This window comes from Rhinoraja longicauda, chromosome 37 (assembly GCF_053455715.1).
Source record: "Rhinoraja longicauda isolate Sanriku21f chromosome 37, sRhiLon1.1, whole genome shotgun sequence".
NCBI lineage: Eukaryota > Metazoa > Chordata > Chondrichthyes > Rajiformes > Arhynchobatidae > Rhinoraja > Rhinoraja longicauda.
Genome location: NC_135989.1, coordinates 2525815 through 2542360, shown reverse-complemented (window position 1 = coordinate 2542360; position 16546 = coordinate 2525815). Strand labels below are relative to the sequence as shown.

The 16546-nt window shown below is 51.4% G+C and overlaps 1 protein-coding gene across 1 annotated transcript in view; it reads left to right on the top strand.

Annotated features, from left to right (window-relative positions):
• Positions 1–612: 612 nt before the first annotated feature.
• LOC144610565 (nuclear factor 1 X-type-like) overlaps positions 613–16546 on the top strand; it is an 82443-nt gene continuing 66509 nt past the window's right edge. Inside the window, exons 1-2 of the mRNA XM_078429372.1 lie at positions 613–918; positions 3530–3749. Of these exons, the coding sequence (XP_078285498.1) occupies positions 613–918; positions 3530–3749 (526 nt within the window). The remainder of the gene's footprint in view (positions 919–3529; positions 3750–16546) is intronic.

Sequence of the window (16546 nt, the reverse complement as noted above, 5' to 3'; positions counted from 1 at the left end):
ACTGCAGGAGTAAGCAGGAGTCAGAGCTAAGAGTCACATCTTATGGAATGGTGGAACAGGCCTGAGGAGCTAAGGAGCTGGGGCCTGCTTCGCATTAGTACGTTCAGGCCCACATCTCAAGCCAACATCCAAAGCTCTCAATATTTATGCTTCTTAATGTCAGAGGAAACTACCCTGGGGAGACTTTATGAGCTTAAGGCCTCCAAGTGCAAGCATGAGGCAAATTATTCCGCTCGGAAACAACAACGGGTGAGTCAACGAGGTTTAGTTTAGCTTTGAAATACAGCGAGGAAACAGGGCCTTCGGCCCTCTGAGTCCGCACCGACCAGCGATCCCCGCACACTAACACTATCCTACACCCACTAGGGACAATTTACACACACACCAAGCCAAATAACCTACAAACCTGCACGTCTTTGGAGTGCGGGAAGAAAACCGAAGATCTCGGAGAAAACCCACGTGGAGAACGTGCAAACTGAGTACAGACAGCACCCGTAGTCGGGATGGAACCCGGGTCTCCGGCGCTGCAAACGCTATGAGGCAGCAACTCTACCGCTGCGCCACCGTGGCCGAGGCGACTGAGCAGTGGAAGGCATGAGGCAAAAAACTAAAATGGCGTCCGGTCTGGTAAATGCATCAAAGATCAGGGACTGGACTCTCACAGTCAGCACCAAAGAACGAAAGGCGTTGAAGGAAACATTCTCACTTGAAGTATTTCTTGTGCTGGATCTGTGCCGAACAGTGCTGGATAAGCACTTAAACACTATTCACGTGTGTGAGCAAAGAGGAGAAAGCGATCTGAGCAAAGTCGACCCCCCCATTAAACACAAAGCTCCACATGCCATTAACAAGGGGCACTTGGTTTCTGTAACTGGGCTGCTCTGTGCGTGCCAACTCTGGTCATTAATTCTCCACCAGGTAACATTTAGTCTAGATAAAGGGTCACCCCCAGATAGGGTTGCCAACTTCCTCACTCCCAAATAAGGGACATAAAAGGGTGACGTCACCGCCCCACGTGCCCCACGTGACCTCACCCAGCCAGTGGCCACGTGCTCCCGCTCCACCAATGGCAGCCGCCCGGGCCGGGAGGCGGATTGCAACGCAACCTCCGTTAGGCAGCGCCCGGGCCTCTGGACCTACACTGTCCGGGCCTACAGTGTCCGGGCCTACACTGTAGAGGGCCTACAGTGCCCGGGCCTACAGTGTCCGGGCCTACAGTGTCCGGGCCTACAGTGTCTGGGTCTACAGTGTCCAGGCCTATAGTGTCCGGGCCTAAAGTATCCAGGCCTACAGTGTCCGTGCCTGCAGTGTCCGGGCCTACAGTGTCCGAGCCTACAGTGTCCGGGCCTACAGTGCCCGGGCCTACAGTGTCTGGGTCTACAGTGTCCGGGCCTACAGTGTCCAGGCCTACACTGTCCGGGCCTACAGTGTCCGTGCCTGCAGTGTCCGGGCCTACACTGTCCGAGCCTACAGTGTCCGGGCCCACAGTGTCCGGGCCTACAGTGTCCGGGCCTACAGTGTCCAGGCCTACAGTGTCCGGGCCTAAAGTGTCCAGGCCTACAGTGTCCGGGCCTACAGCGTCCGGGCCTACAACGCCCTCTGGGCCTAATACGGGACAAGGGCGGTCCCGTACGGGACAAACCAATTTATCCCAAAATACGGATGTCCCGGCTAATACGGGACAGTTGGCAACCCTACGCCCTGCTGCCCCGGCACACAGCAGCAAAGAAGATGGCACTGGCCACCACCGATTGGTAGAACATCTGCAGCATCTTACTGCAGACGTTGAAGGAGCAGAGCCTTCTCAAACTGTACAGCCGGCTCGGTCCCTTCTTATACAGGGCCTCAGCGTTCCTGGACCAGTCCAGTTCACTGTCCAGGTACACTCCAAGGTATTTGTACTCCCAGGTAAACTGTCCCCAGCCGTTATCAGGCGACTGAACCATCCCACCACAACCAGAGAGCGGTCCTGAACTACGATCTACCTCATTGGTGACCCTCGGACTATCCTTGATCAGATTGTACTGGCTTTATCTTGTATGGGACATTATTCCATGATCATGTATCTGTACACTGTAAATGGACTCGATTGTAATCATGTGTTGTAATCTTTATAACGTAATCATGTATAACGTAACCCGTCAGTACCACCGTCTGGGCTATACATGACCCACCCTATCCAGCCTCTCCCAACATCTTCACAAGGGCCAATGGTTCATTTGAGTAGAGATCTTTTTTTTCTTAGTGATACAGCACGGAAACAGGCCCTTCGGCCCACCGAGTCCGCACCGACCAGCGATCCCTGCACACTAACACTATTCTACACACATGAGGGACAATTTACAGTGGGGATCGCTGGTCGGCGCGGACCAGGTAGGCCGAAAGGGCCTGTTTCCGCACTGTATCTCTAAACAAAACTAAAGTTTACACATACACCATGCCAATTAACCTACAACCCTGAGGAAACCGAAGATCTCGGTTAAAACCCACGCAGGTTACGGGGAGAACATACAAACTCTGTACAGACAGCACCCGTAGTCGGGATGGAACCCGGGTCTCCGGCGCTGTGAGGCAGCAACTCTACCGCCGCGCCACCGGGACGCCCAAAATCTGTTCCAGATACGTTCCATTCTTGCCCCACTCTGTTTATTAATTCCCATCCAGGCAGCATTCAAGAGTCTGAAGAAGGGTCTGGACCCGAAACATCGCCCATTCCTTCTCGCCAGAGATGCTGCCTGTCCCGCTGAGTTACTCCAGCATTTTGTGTCCATCTTCAGATAAAGACGACACCGTCTTTGAAGGACGAAGCTATCCTTGGCACTAGTTTGTACCCCGATCCTGCAATTTACGATTCCTTCCAGGTTCTCCAACGTGCGCTAAGCTGGGGACAAATGGGCAATGCTGAGGCTCTATAAGGCGCTGGTCAGGCCACATTTGGAATATAGTGAGCAATTCTGTGCCCCGTATCTGAGGAAGGATGTGCTGGCTCTGGAGAGGGTCCAGAGGAGGTTTACAAGAACGATCCCAGGAATGAGTGGGTTAACATATGATGAGCGTTTGTCAGCACTGGGCCTGTACTCGCTGGAGTTTAGAAGGATGAGGGAGGACCTCATTGAAACATACGGAATAATGAAAGGCTATTACAGAGTGGATATAGAATATATAAGTATAGAACAGAGTGGATGTGGAGAGAATGTTTCCACTAGTGGGAGAGTCTAGGACCAGAGGTCACAGCCTCAGAATTAAAGGACATTCTTTTAGGACGGAGATGAGGAGAAATTTCTTTAGTCAGAGGGTGGTGAATCTGTGGAATTCTTTGCCGCAGAAGGCCAAGTCAATGGATATATTTAAGGCAGAGATAGATAGATTCTTGATTAGTGCGGGTGTCAGGGGTTATGGGGAGAAGGCAGGAGAATGGGGTTAGGAGGGAGAGATAGATCAGCTGTGATTGAATGGCGGAGTTGACGTGATGGGCCGAATGGCCTGATTCTGCTCCTATCACTGATGAACTTCCCTTGCTTCGATACAGATTGGAAAAAGTCCCAGAACTGGGAAGGGATCCTTGGTCGATGGTGGGATCTGGATGGGCTGTCGGGACATGATCAGAGAGCAGCAGCCCATCACGCACCTCAGTGCCAATCCAGCTTGCTCCCGAGTTCGGGAATTCACAAATCCCATTGAGCAGGAGAACCGGACGGAAAGTGTTTTATTCCCAAACACTGGAATCTGTAAAGAGTGGCAAGTGGATCGTAGGGAGTGTGTGGGGAGTCAATAGTAAGTCCGAATTAAACGTTAACTGCTATTTTGACATGACTGTAAGCTATTTCCTACATTTTCACTTTTTTTAAAAATTAATATATTCCTTGTGTTACTTTTTAGTAAATTATACAAATCGCAACGTGTAGCTTTCTGCTAACAGCTTCCAGCTGCTGCATCTCATCTGCTGCCATCCATCTTGTTCCCCCTGGCCCTCGATTAGTTACTGAGTCGACTCTGAGATGGTGGGCCGTAGATATCGACTCATGGAGACCTACAGCAGGGAAGCAGGCCCTTCGGCCCGACTCATCCATGCTGACCAAGATGCATAGAAACAGAGAAACATACAGAAATAGGTGCAGGAGGAGGCCATTCGGCCCTTCGAGACAGTACCGCCATTCATTGTGATCGTGGCTGATCATCCACAATCAGTAACCCGTGCCTGTCTTCTCCCCATATCCCTTGATTCCTCTAGACCCCATCTAACTCTCTTTTAAATCCATCCAGTGAATTGGCCTCCACTGCCCTCTGTGGCAGAGAATTCCACAAATTCACAACTCTCTGGGTGAAAAAGGTTCTTTCTCACCTCAGTTTTAAATGACCTCCCCTTTAGTCTTAGACTGTGTGGCCCCTGATTCTGGACCCCCCAATATTGGGAACATTTTTCCTGCATCTAGCTTGTCCAGTCCTTTTATAATTTTGTACGTCTCTCTAAGATCCCCTCTCATCCTTCTAAACTCCTGTGAATACAAGCCCAGTCTTTCCAATCTTTCCTCAAATGACAGTCCCGCCATCCCGGGGATTAACCTGGTGAACCTACGCTGCACTGCCTCAATAGCAAGGACGTCCTTCCTCGAATTAGGAGACCAAAACTGCACACAATACTCCAGGTGTGGTTTCACCAGCGCCCTGTACAACTGCAGAAGGACCTCTTTATTCAAATCCTCATCATAGCTACTCCCATCTGCCTACATTTGGTCCATATCCCTCTAAACCTTTCCTGTTCATGATTCGGAAAAGTACATTTCAATATCTCTGATTATTGACTTCTTTAAATTCAAGTAACCTCTCCGTCCCTCCCGAGAACATAAACAGGTGTCTTTTTCAGTCGGGACCTTTCAACATAATGTCCCAAAGGCTGTACTCTATATGTGTGTATGAAGGAACTGCAGATGCTGGTTTACACCGAAGAGAGACACAAAGTGCTGGAGTAACCCAGTGGGTCAGGCTGCATCTCGGGAGAGAGGGGATGATGTTTCACGTCGAGAGCCTTTTCCAGACACCTCCCACGCCCTTCGTCTTTTCAATGGCTTCCGTTTTCCAGGCCCCCCCCCCACTCCCTCATCTTCACTCTGGATGTTCAGTCAATCTGCACATCCATCCCTCATCAGGAAGGTCTTCAAGCCTTTCCTCGACCGCAGAACCACCTAATTTCCCTCACTCTCCTCGGCCTTGCGGAGCTGGTCCTCAACTTTAACAACTTCTCGCCTGTCATAAGTGACAGGACTAGAATTAGGCCATTCGGCCCATCAAGTCTACTCCGCCATTCAATCATGGCTGATCTATCTCTCCCCCCTAACCCCATTCCCCTGCCTTCTCCCCATAACCCCTGACACCCGCACTAATCTAGAATCTGTCTCTGCCTTAAAAATATCCACTGACTTGGCCTCCACTGCCTTCTGTGGCAAAGAATCCCACAGATTCACCACCCTCTGACGAATGAAATTTCTCCTCATCTCCTTCTTAAAGGAACGTCCTTTAATTCTGAGGCTGTGCCCTCTGGTCCTGGACTCTCCCACTAGTGGAAACATCCTCTCCACATCCACTCTATCCAGTCCTTTCACTGTTCTGTAAGTTTCAATGAGGTCCCCCCTCATCCTTCTAAACTCCAGCGAGTACAGGCCCAGTGTCGACAAACGCTCATCGTAGGTTAACCCAACCGTTCCTGGGATCATTCTTAGACTTAGAAAATAGGTGCAGGAAGAGGCCATTTGGCCCTTCGAGCCAGCATGATCATTGTGATCATGGCTGATTCTTGTAAACCTCCTGTGGCCTGAGGGAGGTGTGGGCACTTTGGTCTGGTGGAAAGGAAGGAGTGCTGAGGTGGGTGCTGATGTAACTGAGTCTGGCAGACCGCGGACACAAACAGAACACCCTCTTCAAACTGCGCCAGTCCACATCCAGCTGGGCCAATACCTCTGGGCAAGAGCCCTGACAATGTGGCACTGCGTCAGTAACTTAAACATCAGCTCACATCCAGCTGGACCCTGGCCAGAGACAACGGTATAACCAAATCTGCACAACCAAAGCATCTGGACCAAAGCATCAGCAACTTTGCATCTTCAGTCCAAACATCGGGCAAGAGGTACAGAAGTGTGAAAACGCACACCTCCAGATTCAGGGACAGTTTCTTCCCGGCTGTTATCGGGCACCTGAACCATCCTACCACAACCAGAGAGCAGTGCTGAACTACTATCTACCTCTTTGGAGACCCTTGGACTATCCTTGATCGGACGTTGCTGGCTCTACGTTGCACTAAACGTTATTCCCTTATCATTGACAGACCAATTTCCCTCAGGGGATGAATAAAGTTCTATCATATCATATCGTAACGTTTCATATGTACCTTTTTAATTTGGTTTAGAGATATAGTGCGGAAATAGGCCCTTCGGCCCACCGGGTCCTAGCCGACACGCACATTATCACTATCCTACACTAATTTTTACATTTACCAAGCCAATTAACCTACAAACCTGCACGTCTTTGGTGTATGGGAGGAAACCGAAGATCTCGGACAAAACCCACGCAAGTCACGGGGAGAATGTACACCGTCCGTTTCAGTGCCGTGTGACTCCATGACTCTATGACTGAAAAGAACTTGCAAGAGAGAAACTGCCCTTAAACTGGAATGCAGTAGGCCCGGACACTGTAGGCCCGGACACTGTAGGGCCGGACAGTGTAGGCCCGGACACTGTAGGCTTGGACACTGTAGCTCCGGACACTGTTGCCCCGGACACTGTAGGCCCGGACACTCTAGGCCCAGATACTGTAGGCCCGGACACTGTAGGCCCGAACACTGTAGCCCCGGACACTGTAGGCCCAGACACTCTAGGCCCAGATACTGTAGGCCCAGATACTGTAGGCCCGGACACTGTAGGCGCGGACACTGTAGGCCCGGACAGTGTAAGTCCGGACAGTGTAGGCCCAGAGGCCCGGGTGCCGCCTAACGGAGGTTGCATGGCAACCCGCCTCCTGGCCTGGTCAGCCACCATTGGTGGAGCGGGAGCACGTGGCCACTGGCTGGGTGAGGTCACGTGGGGCGCGGGGCGGTGACGTCACCTTGTCCCTTATGTGGGAGTGAGGTAGTTGGCACCCCTATTTTTGCATCTCCAAACCCTCCCAAGCTATCTTCTCAAGCTTCACAACTTTTAACGTCACCTAGTCATCTCAGAAGGATGTGCTGCCTCTGGAGAGGGTCCAGAGGAGGTTTACAAGAATGATCCCAGGAATGAGTGGGTTAACATGTGATGAGCGTTTGACAGCACTGGGCCTGTACTCACTGGAGTTTAGAAGAATGAAGGGGGACCTCATTGAAACGTACAGAATAGTGAGCGGCCTGGATAGAGTGGATGTGGAGAGGATGTTTCCACTGGTGGGAGAGTCTAGGACCAGAGGGCACAGCCTCAGTATTAAAGGGCGCTCTTTTAGAAAGGAGGTGAGGAGGAACTTCTTGTGTCAGAGGGTGGTGAATCTGTGGGATTCATTGCCACAGACGGCTGTGGAGGCCAAGTCAGTGGATATTTTTAAGGCAGAGATAGACAAGTTCTTGGTTAGAACGGGTGTCAAGGGTTATGGGGAGAAGGCAGGAGAATGGGGTTAGGAGGGAGAGATAGATCAGCCATGATTGAATGGCGGAGTAGACTTGATGGGCCGAATGGCCTAATTCTTCTCCTATCACTTATGACCTTATGATTGCAAACCACAGGCCATGAAGGAAGTGGTTAAATATTATTACAGGTGCAGTGATAGAGTGGAACATTAACAATGGGAGTTTCTCCAGCCTTCTCCAAGCCCATTCTCCTGCCTTCTCCCCATAAACTCTGACACCCACACTAAGAATCTATCTGTCTCCGCCTTAAGAATATCCACTGACTTGGCCTCCACAGCCTTCTGTGGCAATGAGTCCCACAGATTCACCACCCTCGATGGAGCCTCCTTTAAACTCTGCTCCTCACACCTTAAAGCTGTGCCCTCTTGTATTTGTAGGAAAGAAAACTGCAGATGCTGGTTTAAATCGAAGGTAGACACACAAAATACTGGAGTAACTCAACACCTCCGCTCAGTCCGTCTTAGCCAACCTGATCTCCCGGTGGCTCAGCACTTCAACTCCCCCTCCCACTCCCAGTCTGACCTTTCTGTCCTGGGCCTCCTCCATTGTCAGAGTGGGGCCCACCGCAAATTGGAGGAACAGCACCTCATATTTCGCTTTGGCAGCTCACACCCCAGCGGTATGAACATTGACTTCTCTAACTTCAGATAGTCCCTGCTTTCCCTCTCTCTCCATCCCCTCCCCCTTCCCAGTTCTCCCACTAGTGGGCGGCACGGTGGCGCAGCGGTAGAGTTGCTGCTTTACAGCGAATGCAGCGCCGGAGACTCAGGTTCAATCCTGACTACGGGTGCTGCACTGTAAGGAGTTTGTACGTTCTCCCCGTGACCTGCGTGGGTTTACTCCGAGATCTTCGGTTTCCTCCCACACTCCAAAGACGTACAGGTATGTAGGTTAATTGGCTGGGTAAATGTAAAAATTGTCCCTAGTGGGTGTAGGATAGTGTTAATGTACGGGGATCACTGGGCGGCACGGACTTGGAGGGCCGAAAAGGCCTGTTTCCGGCTGTATGTATATGATATGATATGATATGATAGTCTTCCTGCCTCCGACTGCATCCTATCTTTGTCCCGCCCCCTCCCCTGACATCAGTCTGAAGAAGGGTCTCGACCCGAAACGTCACCCATTCCTTCTCTCCCGAGATGCTGCCTGACCCGCTGAGTTACTCTGGCATTTTGTGTCTATCCTCTGGTATTTGATGCCTCTGCCCTGGGTAAAAAAGACTGTGTGCATTCACCCTGTGCATTCCCCTCATAATTGTGTCCAACTCCATACAATCACCCCTCAGCCTCCTGTACAGCTATAGCAGTATAGCTACTGGCTATATTTAACAATAAGTAGTAGAAGACCTATTGTTTCTGAAAGAACTACAGGTGCAGTTTTAAATCGAAGATGGACACAAAATGCTGGATTAACCCAGCGGGACAGGCAGTATCTCTGGAGAGAAGGAAATTCGCTGGAATTTAGAAGACTGAGGGGGGATCTTATAGAAACATATAAAATTCTTAAGGGGTTGGAGAGGCTAGATGCAGGAAGGTTGTTCCCGATGTTGGGGGAGTCCAGAACCAGGGGTCACAGCTTAAGGATAAGGGGGAAGTCTTTTAGGACCGAGATGAGAAAACATTTCTTCACACAGAGAGTGGTGAGTCTGTGGAATTCTCTGCCCCAGAAGGTAGTTGAGGCCAGTTCATTGGCTATATTTAAGAGGGAGTTAGATGTGGCCCTTGTGGCTAAAGGGATCAGGGGGTATGGAGAGAAGGCAGGTACGGGATACTGAGCTGGATGATCAGCCATGATCATATTGAATGGCGGTGCTGGCTCGAAGGACCGAATGGCACCTATTTCCTATGTTTCTATGTGACATTTCAGGTCGAGACCCCACAGTCTGAAGAAGGGCCTCGACCCGAAACGTCACCCATTCCTTCTCTCCAGAGATGCTGTCAGAGTTACTCAGAGTCCCGCTGAGTTACTCCAGCATTTTGTGTCTCTCTAAATCCCATCCGCACTCGCCATTGCTTAATCTCTTAACCAGCTTCACAGATTATGCTGTCGTTATCATTAGGACTTTACTGTGCGCTGTTGAGCCACTGAGGGTGGAGTTTGAAGTGTTTCACGAGGGTGTAAACTACGGTGAGAAGGCCCCTCACAAATATCTTTGCAACCAAGCCTCACTTCTGCACAAGTCGAACCCTCCTTGCCCCGACACACATTACTGGAGTTATCTGTGGGCTCCTCTCAGATTCGCTTTGCTTATTTAGCCAAGCCAAGGCTCGGTGTGTCACAGAAACGGGTTCAATTCACTTGTGGAGGGGCGAAACGCACTGAGCTGATTGTTAAGGATGTGGATTTGAAAGGCGCAAGCATCCAAAGAATTTGGTTGGACGGGCGCCAGAAAGTAGAAGTAACAAAGGGTGTTTTGTTTATGTTATATCTTGACTGAGCGGAGATCACAGCTTGGCAGAGCGAGCCTAACTTTCAGGGAACTTTGTATTTTGAGTGGTGTGGGACGGGGAAAAGTCGTTTGAAATGGAGGCCTTCCAATGGCCCTGCGAACATGGCGAGGCAAGGCACAAATTCTTTCCCCGTAACTCGCGCCTTCTGTCGTGTCTTGGCGGCCACTGTGTTGTGGGCAGATGGGCACGAAATGCCAGAGTAACTCAGCGGGACAGGGAGGGAAGGAATGGGTGACATTTTGGGTCGAGACCCTTCTTCAGACCCGAAACGTCACCCATTCCTTCTCTCCAGAGCTGCTCCCTGTCCTGCTGAGTTACTCCGGCATTTTGCATCTATCTTCGGTGAAAAACCTGCATCTGCAGTTCCTTCCTACGCTGGTGAGGGAAGGTTTGTGTTTAGTTTAGAGATACAGCACGGAAACAGGCCCTTCGGCCCACCGGGTCTGTGCCGACCAGCGATCCCCGCATATTAACAATAGACAATAGGTGCAGGAGGAGGCCATTCGGCCCTTTGAGCCAGCACCACCATTCAATGTGATCATGGCTGATCATTCTCAATCAGTACCCCGTTCCTGCCTTCTCCCCATACCCCCTGACTCCGCTATCCTTAAGAGCTCTACCTAGCTCTCTCTTGAATGCATTCAGAGAATTGGCCTCCACTGCCTTCTGAGGCAGAGAATTCCACTGATTTACAACTCTCTGACTGAAAAAGTTTTTCCTCATCTCAGTTGTAAATGGACAGTTGGACTAAATGGACTATCGACAATTTTTACATTTACCAATCCAATTAACCTACAAACCTGCACATCTTTGGAGTGTGGGAGGAAACCGAAGATCTCGGGGAAAACCCACGCAGGTCACGGGGAGAACGTACAAACTCCGTACAGACAGCACCCGTAGTCGGGATGGAACCCGGGTCTCCGGCGCTGCATTCACTGTAAGGCAGCAACTCTACCGCTGCGCCATCTTGGAACCCTTCCTATTGTGTAGCTGGGTATTGGAAGGATTATTTGAATTATTGGGGTTAGGGGGGAGAGATAGATCAGCCATGATTGAATGGCGGAGTGGACTTGATGGGCCGAATGGCCTAATTCTACTCCTAATACTTATGATGTTAGATGTTATGGGCTGTCCAAATGTCTAGGAGTTCCTTTGGCAGACCGTTCCAGATACAGACAGTTCAGTCTAGTTTACCGTCTCGTGTACCGAGGTACAGTGAAAAGCCTTAGACCAGCCTCAGAGTGATAAAAAGTGCCCCTAATATCCCTCTTAAATCTCTCCCCTCTCACCTTAAACTAATGCCCTCTAGTTTGGGAATCCTCTACCCTGGAAAGAAGTGTGTGTGTTCACTTTACCCGTGCCCCTCGTGATCCTGCACGCCTTAATAAGGTCCCCACTCAGCCTCATATGCTCCCAAGAATAAAATCCCGGCCTGGACAAGTGTCCCCACAACTCAAGCCCGCAGGCCCAGGCAACATCCTGGTGAATCTCCCCTTCCAACAATGACATCCATTCTGTAGCTGGGCGAACCGGAACTGAGTGGAGTTCAGCTGAAGGGGCGGTCACGGTGGCGCAGCGGTAGAGTTGCCGCCTTACAGCGAATGCAGCGCCGGAGACCCGTGTTCCATCCCGACTACGGGCGCCGTCTGTACGGAGTTTGCACGTTCTCCCCGTGACCTGCGTGGGTTTTCTCCGAGATCTTCGGTTTCCTCCCACACTCCAAAGACGTGCAGGGGTGTACGGGCTTGTGCGGTTTGTGGGTTAATCGGCTCTCTGTAAAGTGCACCTAGTGTGCAGGGAGTGGATGAGAAAGTGGGATAACATGGAACTAGTGCGAACGAGTGATCGCTGGTCGGTGCGGACTCGATGGGCCAAAGGGCCTGTTTCCACGCTGTATCTCTAAATTAAACGAAACTAAACTAAATGTGAATTCCCTGCCACAGAACACCAGTAAGGTGTCAGGCAATTGGGGTTGCCAACTTTCTCACTCCCAAATAAGGGACAAAAGGTGACGTCACTGCCCCGCGCCCCACGTGACCTCATCCAGCCAGCGGCCACGTGTTCCCGCTCCACCAATAGCGGCCGCCCGGGCCGGGAGGCGGGTTGCTACGCAACCTCCACTAGGCGAGCCTCCGAGCCTACACTGTCCGGGCCTACAGTGTCTGGGCCAACAGTGACCCCTGGGCCTACAGTGTCCGGGTCTACAGTGTCCGGGCCTACAGTGTCCGGGCCTACAGTGTCTGGGCCTACAGTGTACAGGCCTACAGGACCCCTGGGCCTACAGTGTCCGGGCCTACAGCGACCCCTGGGCCTACAGTGTCCGGGCCTACAGCGACCCCTGGGCCTACAGTGTCCGGGCCTACAGTGTTCGGGCCTACAGCACCCCCCGGGCCTAATAAGGGACAAGGGTGGTCCCGTACGGGACAAACCAATTGAGCCCAATATACGGGATGTCCCGGCTAATACGGGACAGTTGGCAACCATTGTTCTGTGTAAACTGCGTCGGCAGAACGTTCCTAAGTGTCGGAGAGGCAGATGGTTGTTGTGGTGAGACGCCTGGTGTCAGCTTCCACCTCAGATCGGACAGACTTGTGCAGCAAACCACATTCTACTTTGAAAGGCAACACTTTCGCCTGGCGTGACCCCCGTCCCCACCAGCCCACCCCAAAACCACACAACTCACTCTTGATGAATGGAAACCGATGTTGCTCAGTTTCACAGCAGAACAAGAGTCGGCCGTGTGCTGGCATTTTAACTGCCTATAAACACCAGTGTCTGCAAGACAAAAACTAATTTTAAAACCGCTCCCATACAGACAAGCTTTCCTGCAAAATCTCCCATGTATTACATCCCCTTGCTCTGACTACAACTGAGAATGGCATCAGTCTGAAGGGTCTCATGACACCAAATGTTGGAGGAACTCAGCGGGTCAGGCAGCATCTCGGGAGAGAAGGAATGGGTGATGTTTCGGGTCCAGACCCTTCTTCAGACTTCTTCTCGCCCCGAAACGTCACCCATTCCTTCTCTCCCGAGATGCTGCCTGACCCGCTGAGTTATTCCAGCATTTTGTGTCTGCCTTTAATGTGAACACCTTATTTAGTTTTGGAGATCCGGCGCGGAAACAGGCCCTTCGGCCCACCGAGTCCGTGTCGACCAGTGATCCCCGCACACTAGCACCAACCTACACAACAGGCACAATTGATCCCAGCCGATTAACCTACATACCTGCGCGTCTCTGGAGTGTGGGAGGAAACCGAAGATCTCGGAGAAAACCCACGCAGGTCACGGGGAGAACGTACAAACTCCGTACAGACAGCACCCGTAGTCGGGATCGAACCTGGGCCTCAGACGTTGTAAGCTCTGTAAGTCAGTAACTCTACCGCTACACCACAGTGCCGCACTTATATATACACCCAATGTACATAATACCATATGCAATAACTCTGTATTATACCTACATGTACCAATAAACAAGTCACAGAGCCGTAGTCTAGAGTGAAACAGCGTGGAAACAGGCATTCAGTCCTTCAGTCCTACTAGCCCATGCCGACCAACAGGTCCCATCTACACCACTCACACCTGCCTGCTTTTGCCCAATATCCCTCTACACCTAACCTATGCATGCACCAATCCAAATCATTTTTAAACGTTGTGATAGTCCCTGCCTCAACTACCTCCTCCGGCAGCTCATTCCACACACCCACCACTCTTTGTGCAAAAGAATTGCTCCTCATGTTCCTATTAAATCTATCCCTCCTCATCTTAATCCTATGTCCCCTACTCTGGGTAAGAACTTTGTGCGTCTACCTGATCTATTCATTTCATGATTTTGTCCACCTCTATAAGATCTCCCCTCATCCTCCTGCGCTCCAGGGAATAGAGACCCAGCCTACTCAACCTCTCCCTGTAGCTCACACCTTCTAGTCCTGGCAACATCCTGATAAATCTTCCCTGCACCCTTTATTTCGTGCTTGACAATATCTTTCCTATAACAGGGTGAAAGAAATTGAACACAGTTCTCGAAATGTGGCCTCACCGATGCATTGTACAACTGTAATAACGGTACAATTGTAACTGTGTGTTAAGGGTGTCAGGGGTTATGGGGAGAAGGCAGGAGAATGGGCTTGAAAGGGAAAGATAGATCGGCCATGATTGAATGGCGGAGTAGACTTGATGGGCCGAATGGCCTAATTCTGCTGCTAGAAGCTATGAATCTTGTGAAGCTTATGAACCTGACCTCCCAACTTCTATACTCAATAGACAGCCACAAAGCGCTGGAGTAACTCAGCGGGTCAGGCAGCATCTCTGGTGAAAAGGATTAGGTGACGTTTCTGGTCGAGACCCTTCTTCAGACTCAACAGTCTGACTGATGAAGGCGTGAGGTTCAATATCTGCTGTAGAACACCCCCAACATATAATTCCTCACTCAGGAGAACGTACAAACTCCGCACAGACAGCACCCATGGTCGGGATGGAACCCGGGTCTCCGGCGCTGTGAGGCAGCAACTCTACCACTGCACCACCGTGCCGCCCAATGTATAATGCTCACCCTTGTGTGTAGCTCTTCATATACCCAGCACCTTCCCCAACATGGCACAGGGTATCGTAACCAGCAAGCTGGAGTCACGATAGATTATACGTGACATTAACACCCACACCTGTTTAACCACATGGGCACCCAGAATTATTCACGTTAGTCCGTATCCTGTACAGCTGCTCCTCGACTTACGATGGTCTTGCGGTCCGATAAACCCATCGTAAATCAACAAAATCGTAAGCCGTAAAGGCACCTCGCCAGCCCGATAGGGAAAAGATCAACAAAAAAAATTAAAATTGGAAGTACGGTTTCTACTGAATGTGTACGGCGTTTGCACCATCGTAAAGTGGAAATATCGTAAGTCGAAGCATCGTAAGTCGAGGAGCGTCTGCATCTGTACACGAGGTAAAGCCAGCAAAGTCCGGTCAAGAGAAGTCCCAGGGTCACCAATCAGGTAGATAGTAGTTCAGCACTGCTCTCTGGTTGTAGTAGGCTTGCCCCTCTCCCTCCCCGAACCTTCTCTCCAGTCAACACGCCTGTTCACTGTGACGATGCACTTTACCTTGCAATGGACAATAGACAATAGGTGCAGGAGGAGGCCATTCGGCCCTTCGAGCCAGCACCGCCATTCAATGTGATCATGGCTGATCATTCTCAATCAGTACCCCGTTCCTGCCTTCTCCCCATACCCCCTGATTCCGCTATCCTTAAGAGCTCTATCTAGCTCTCTCTTGAATGCATTCAGAGAATTGGCCTCCACTGCCTTCTGAGGCAGAGAATTCCACAGATTCACAACTCTCTGACTGAAAAAGTTTTTCCTCATCTCAGTTCTAAATGGCCTACCCCTTATTCTTAAGCTGTGGCCCCTGGTTCTGGACTCCCCCAACATTAAGCCCCTTGCACTTAACATTGTTCCCCTTATTGTGTATCCACACACTATAAATGGCTCGATTGTAATCGTGTACAGTCTTTCCGCTGACTGGTTAGCACGCAACAAGAGCTTTTCACTGTACCTCGGTACACGTGACAATAAACTCAACTGAACATGTGGGATAGACACAAAAGCTGGAGTAACTCAACGGGCATCTCTGGAGAATATGGTGACATATTGGGTGGAGACACATCTACAGTCTGAAGAAGGATCCAGATCCAAAACATCTACTGTATCTATAGATGGACACAGAGTGCTGGAGTAACTCAGCAGGTCAGGCAGTATCTCAGGAGAGAAGGAATGGGTGACGTTTGGGGTCGAGACCCTTCTTCAGACTCTGTGTGATGTGTTTGTTAGCCGGCGTCACTGCCCTGTGCCTGCCCTGTGTGTTTTCACACTCACTCCAACCTGCTGAGAGAGATTAAGAGCAGGGGAGGTCAGGGGTGACTAGGCTGAGTGTCTGGGTCGTGACCCTGACAACTGGTATAATTGCTGGGCCACGCGCCTGATTGACAGCAGTGCCGCGGGGCTGAGGCCTGTACACGGCAGCTCCTCACGGCCTACTCCAGTGCCACGGGGCAGAGGCCTGTACACGGCAGCCCCTCACGGCCTACTCCAGTGCCACGGCAGCCCCCTCACGGCCTACTCCAGTGCCACGGGGCAGAGGCCTGTACACGGCAGCCCCTCACGCCTACTCCAGTGCCACGGCAGCCCCCTCACAGCCTACTCCAGTCCCACGGGGCCCCTCACAGCCTACTCCAGTGCCACGGCGCTGAGGCCTGTACACGGGGCCCCTCACAGCTTACTCCAGTGTCATGGCAGCCCCTCACGGCCTACTCCAGTTCCACGGGGCTGAGGCATGTACACGGGGCCCCTCGCGGCCTACTCCAGTGTCACGGCAGCCCCTCACGGCCTACTCCTGTGCCGCAAGGCTGAGGCCTGTACAGGGCAGCCCCTCACGGCCTACTCCAGTGCCACGGGGC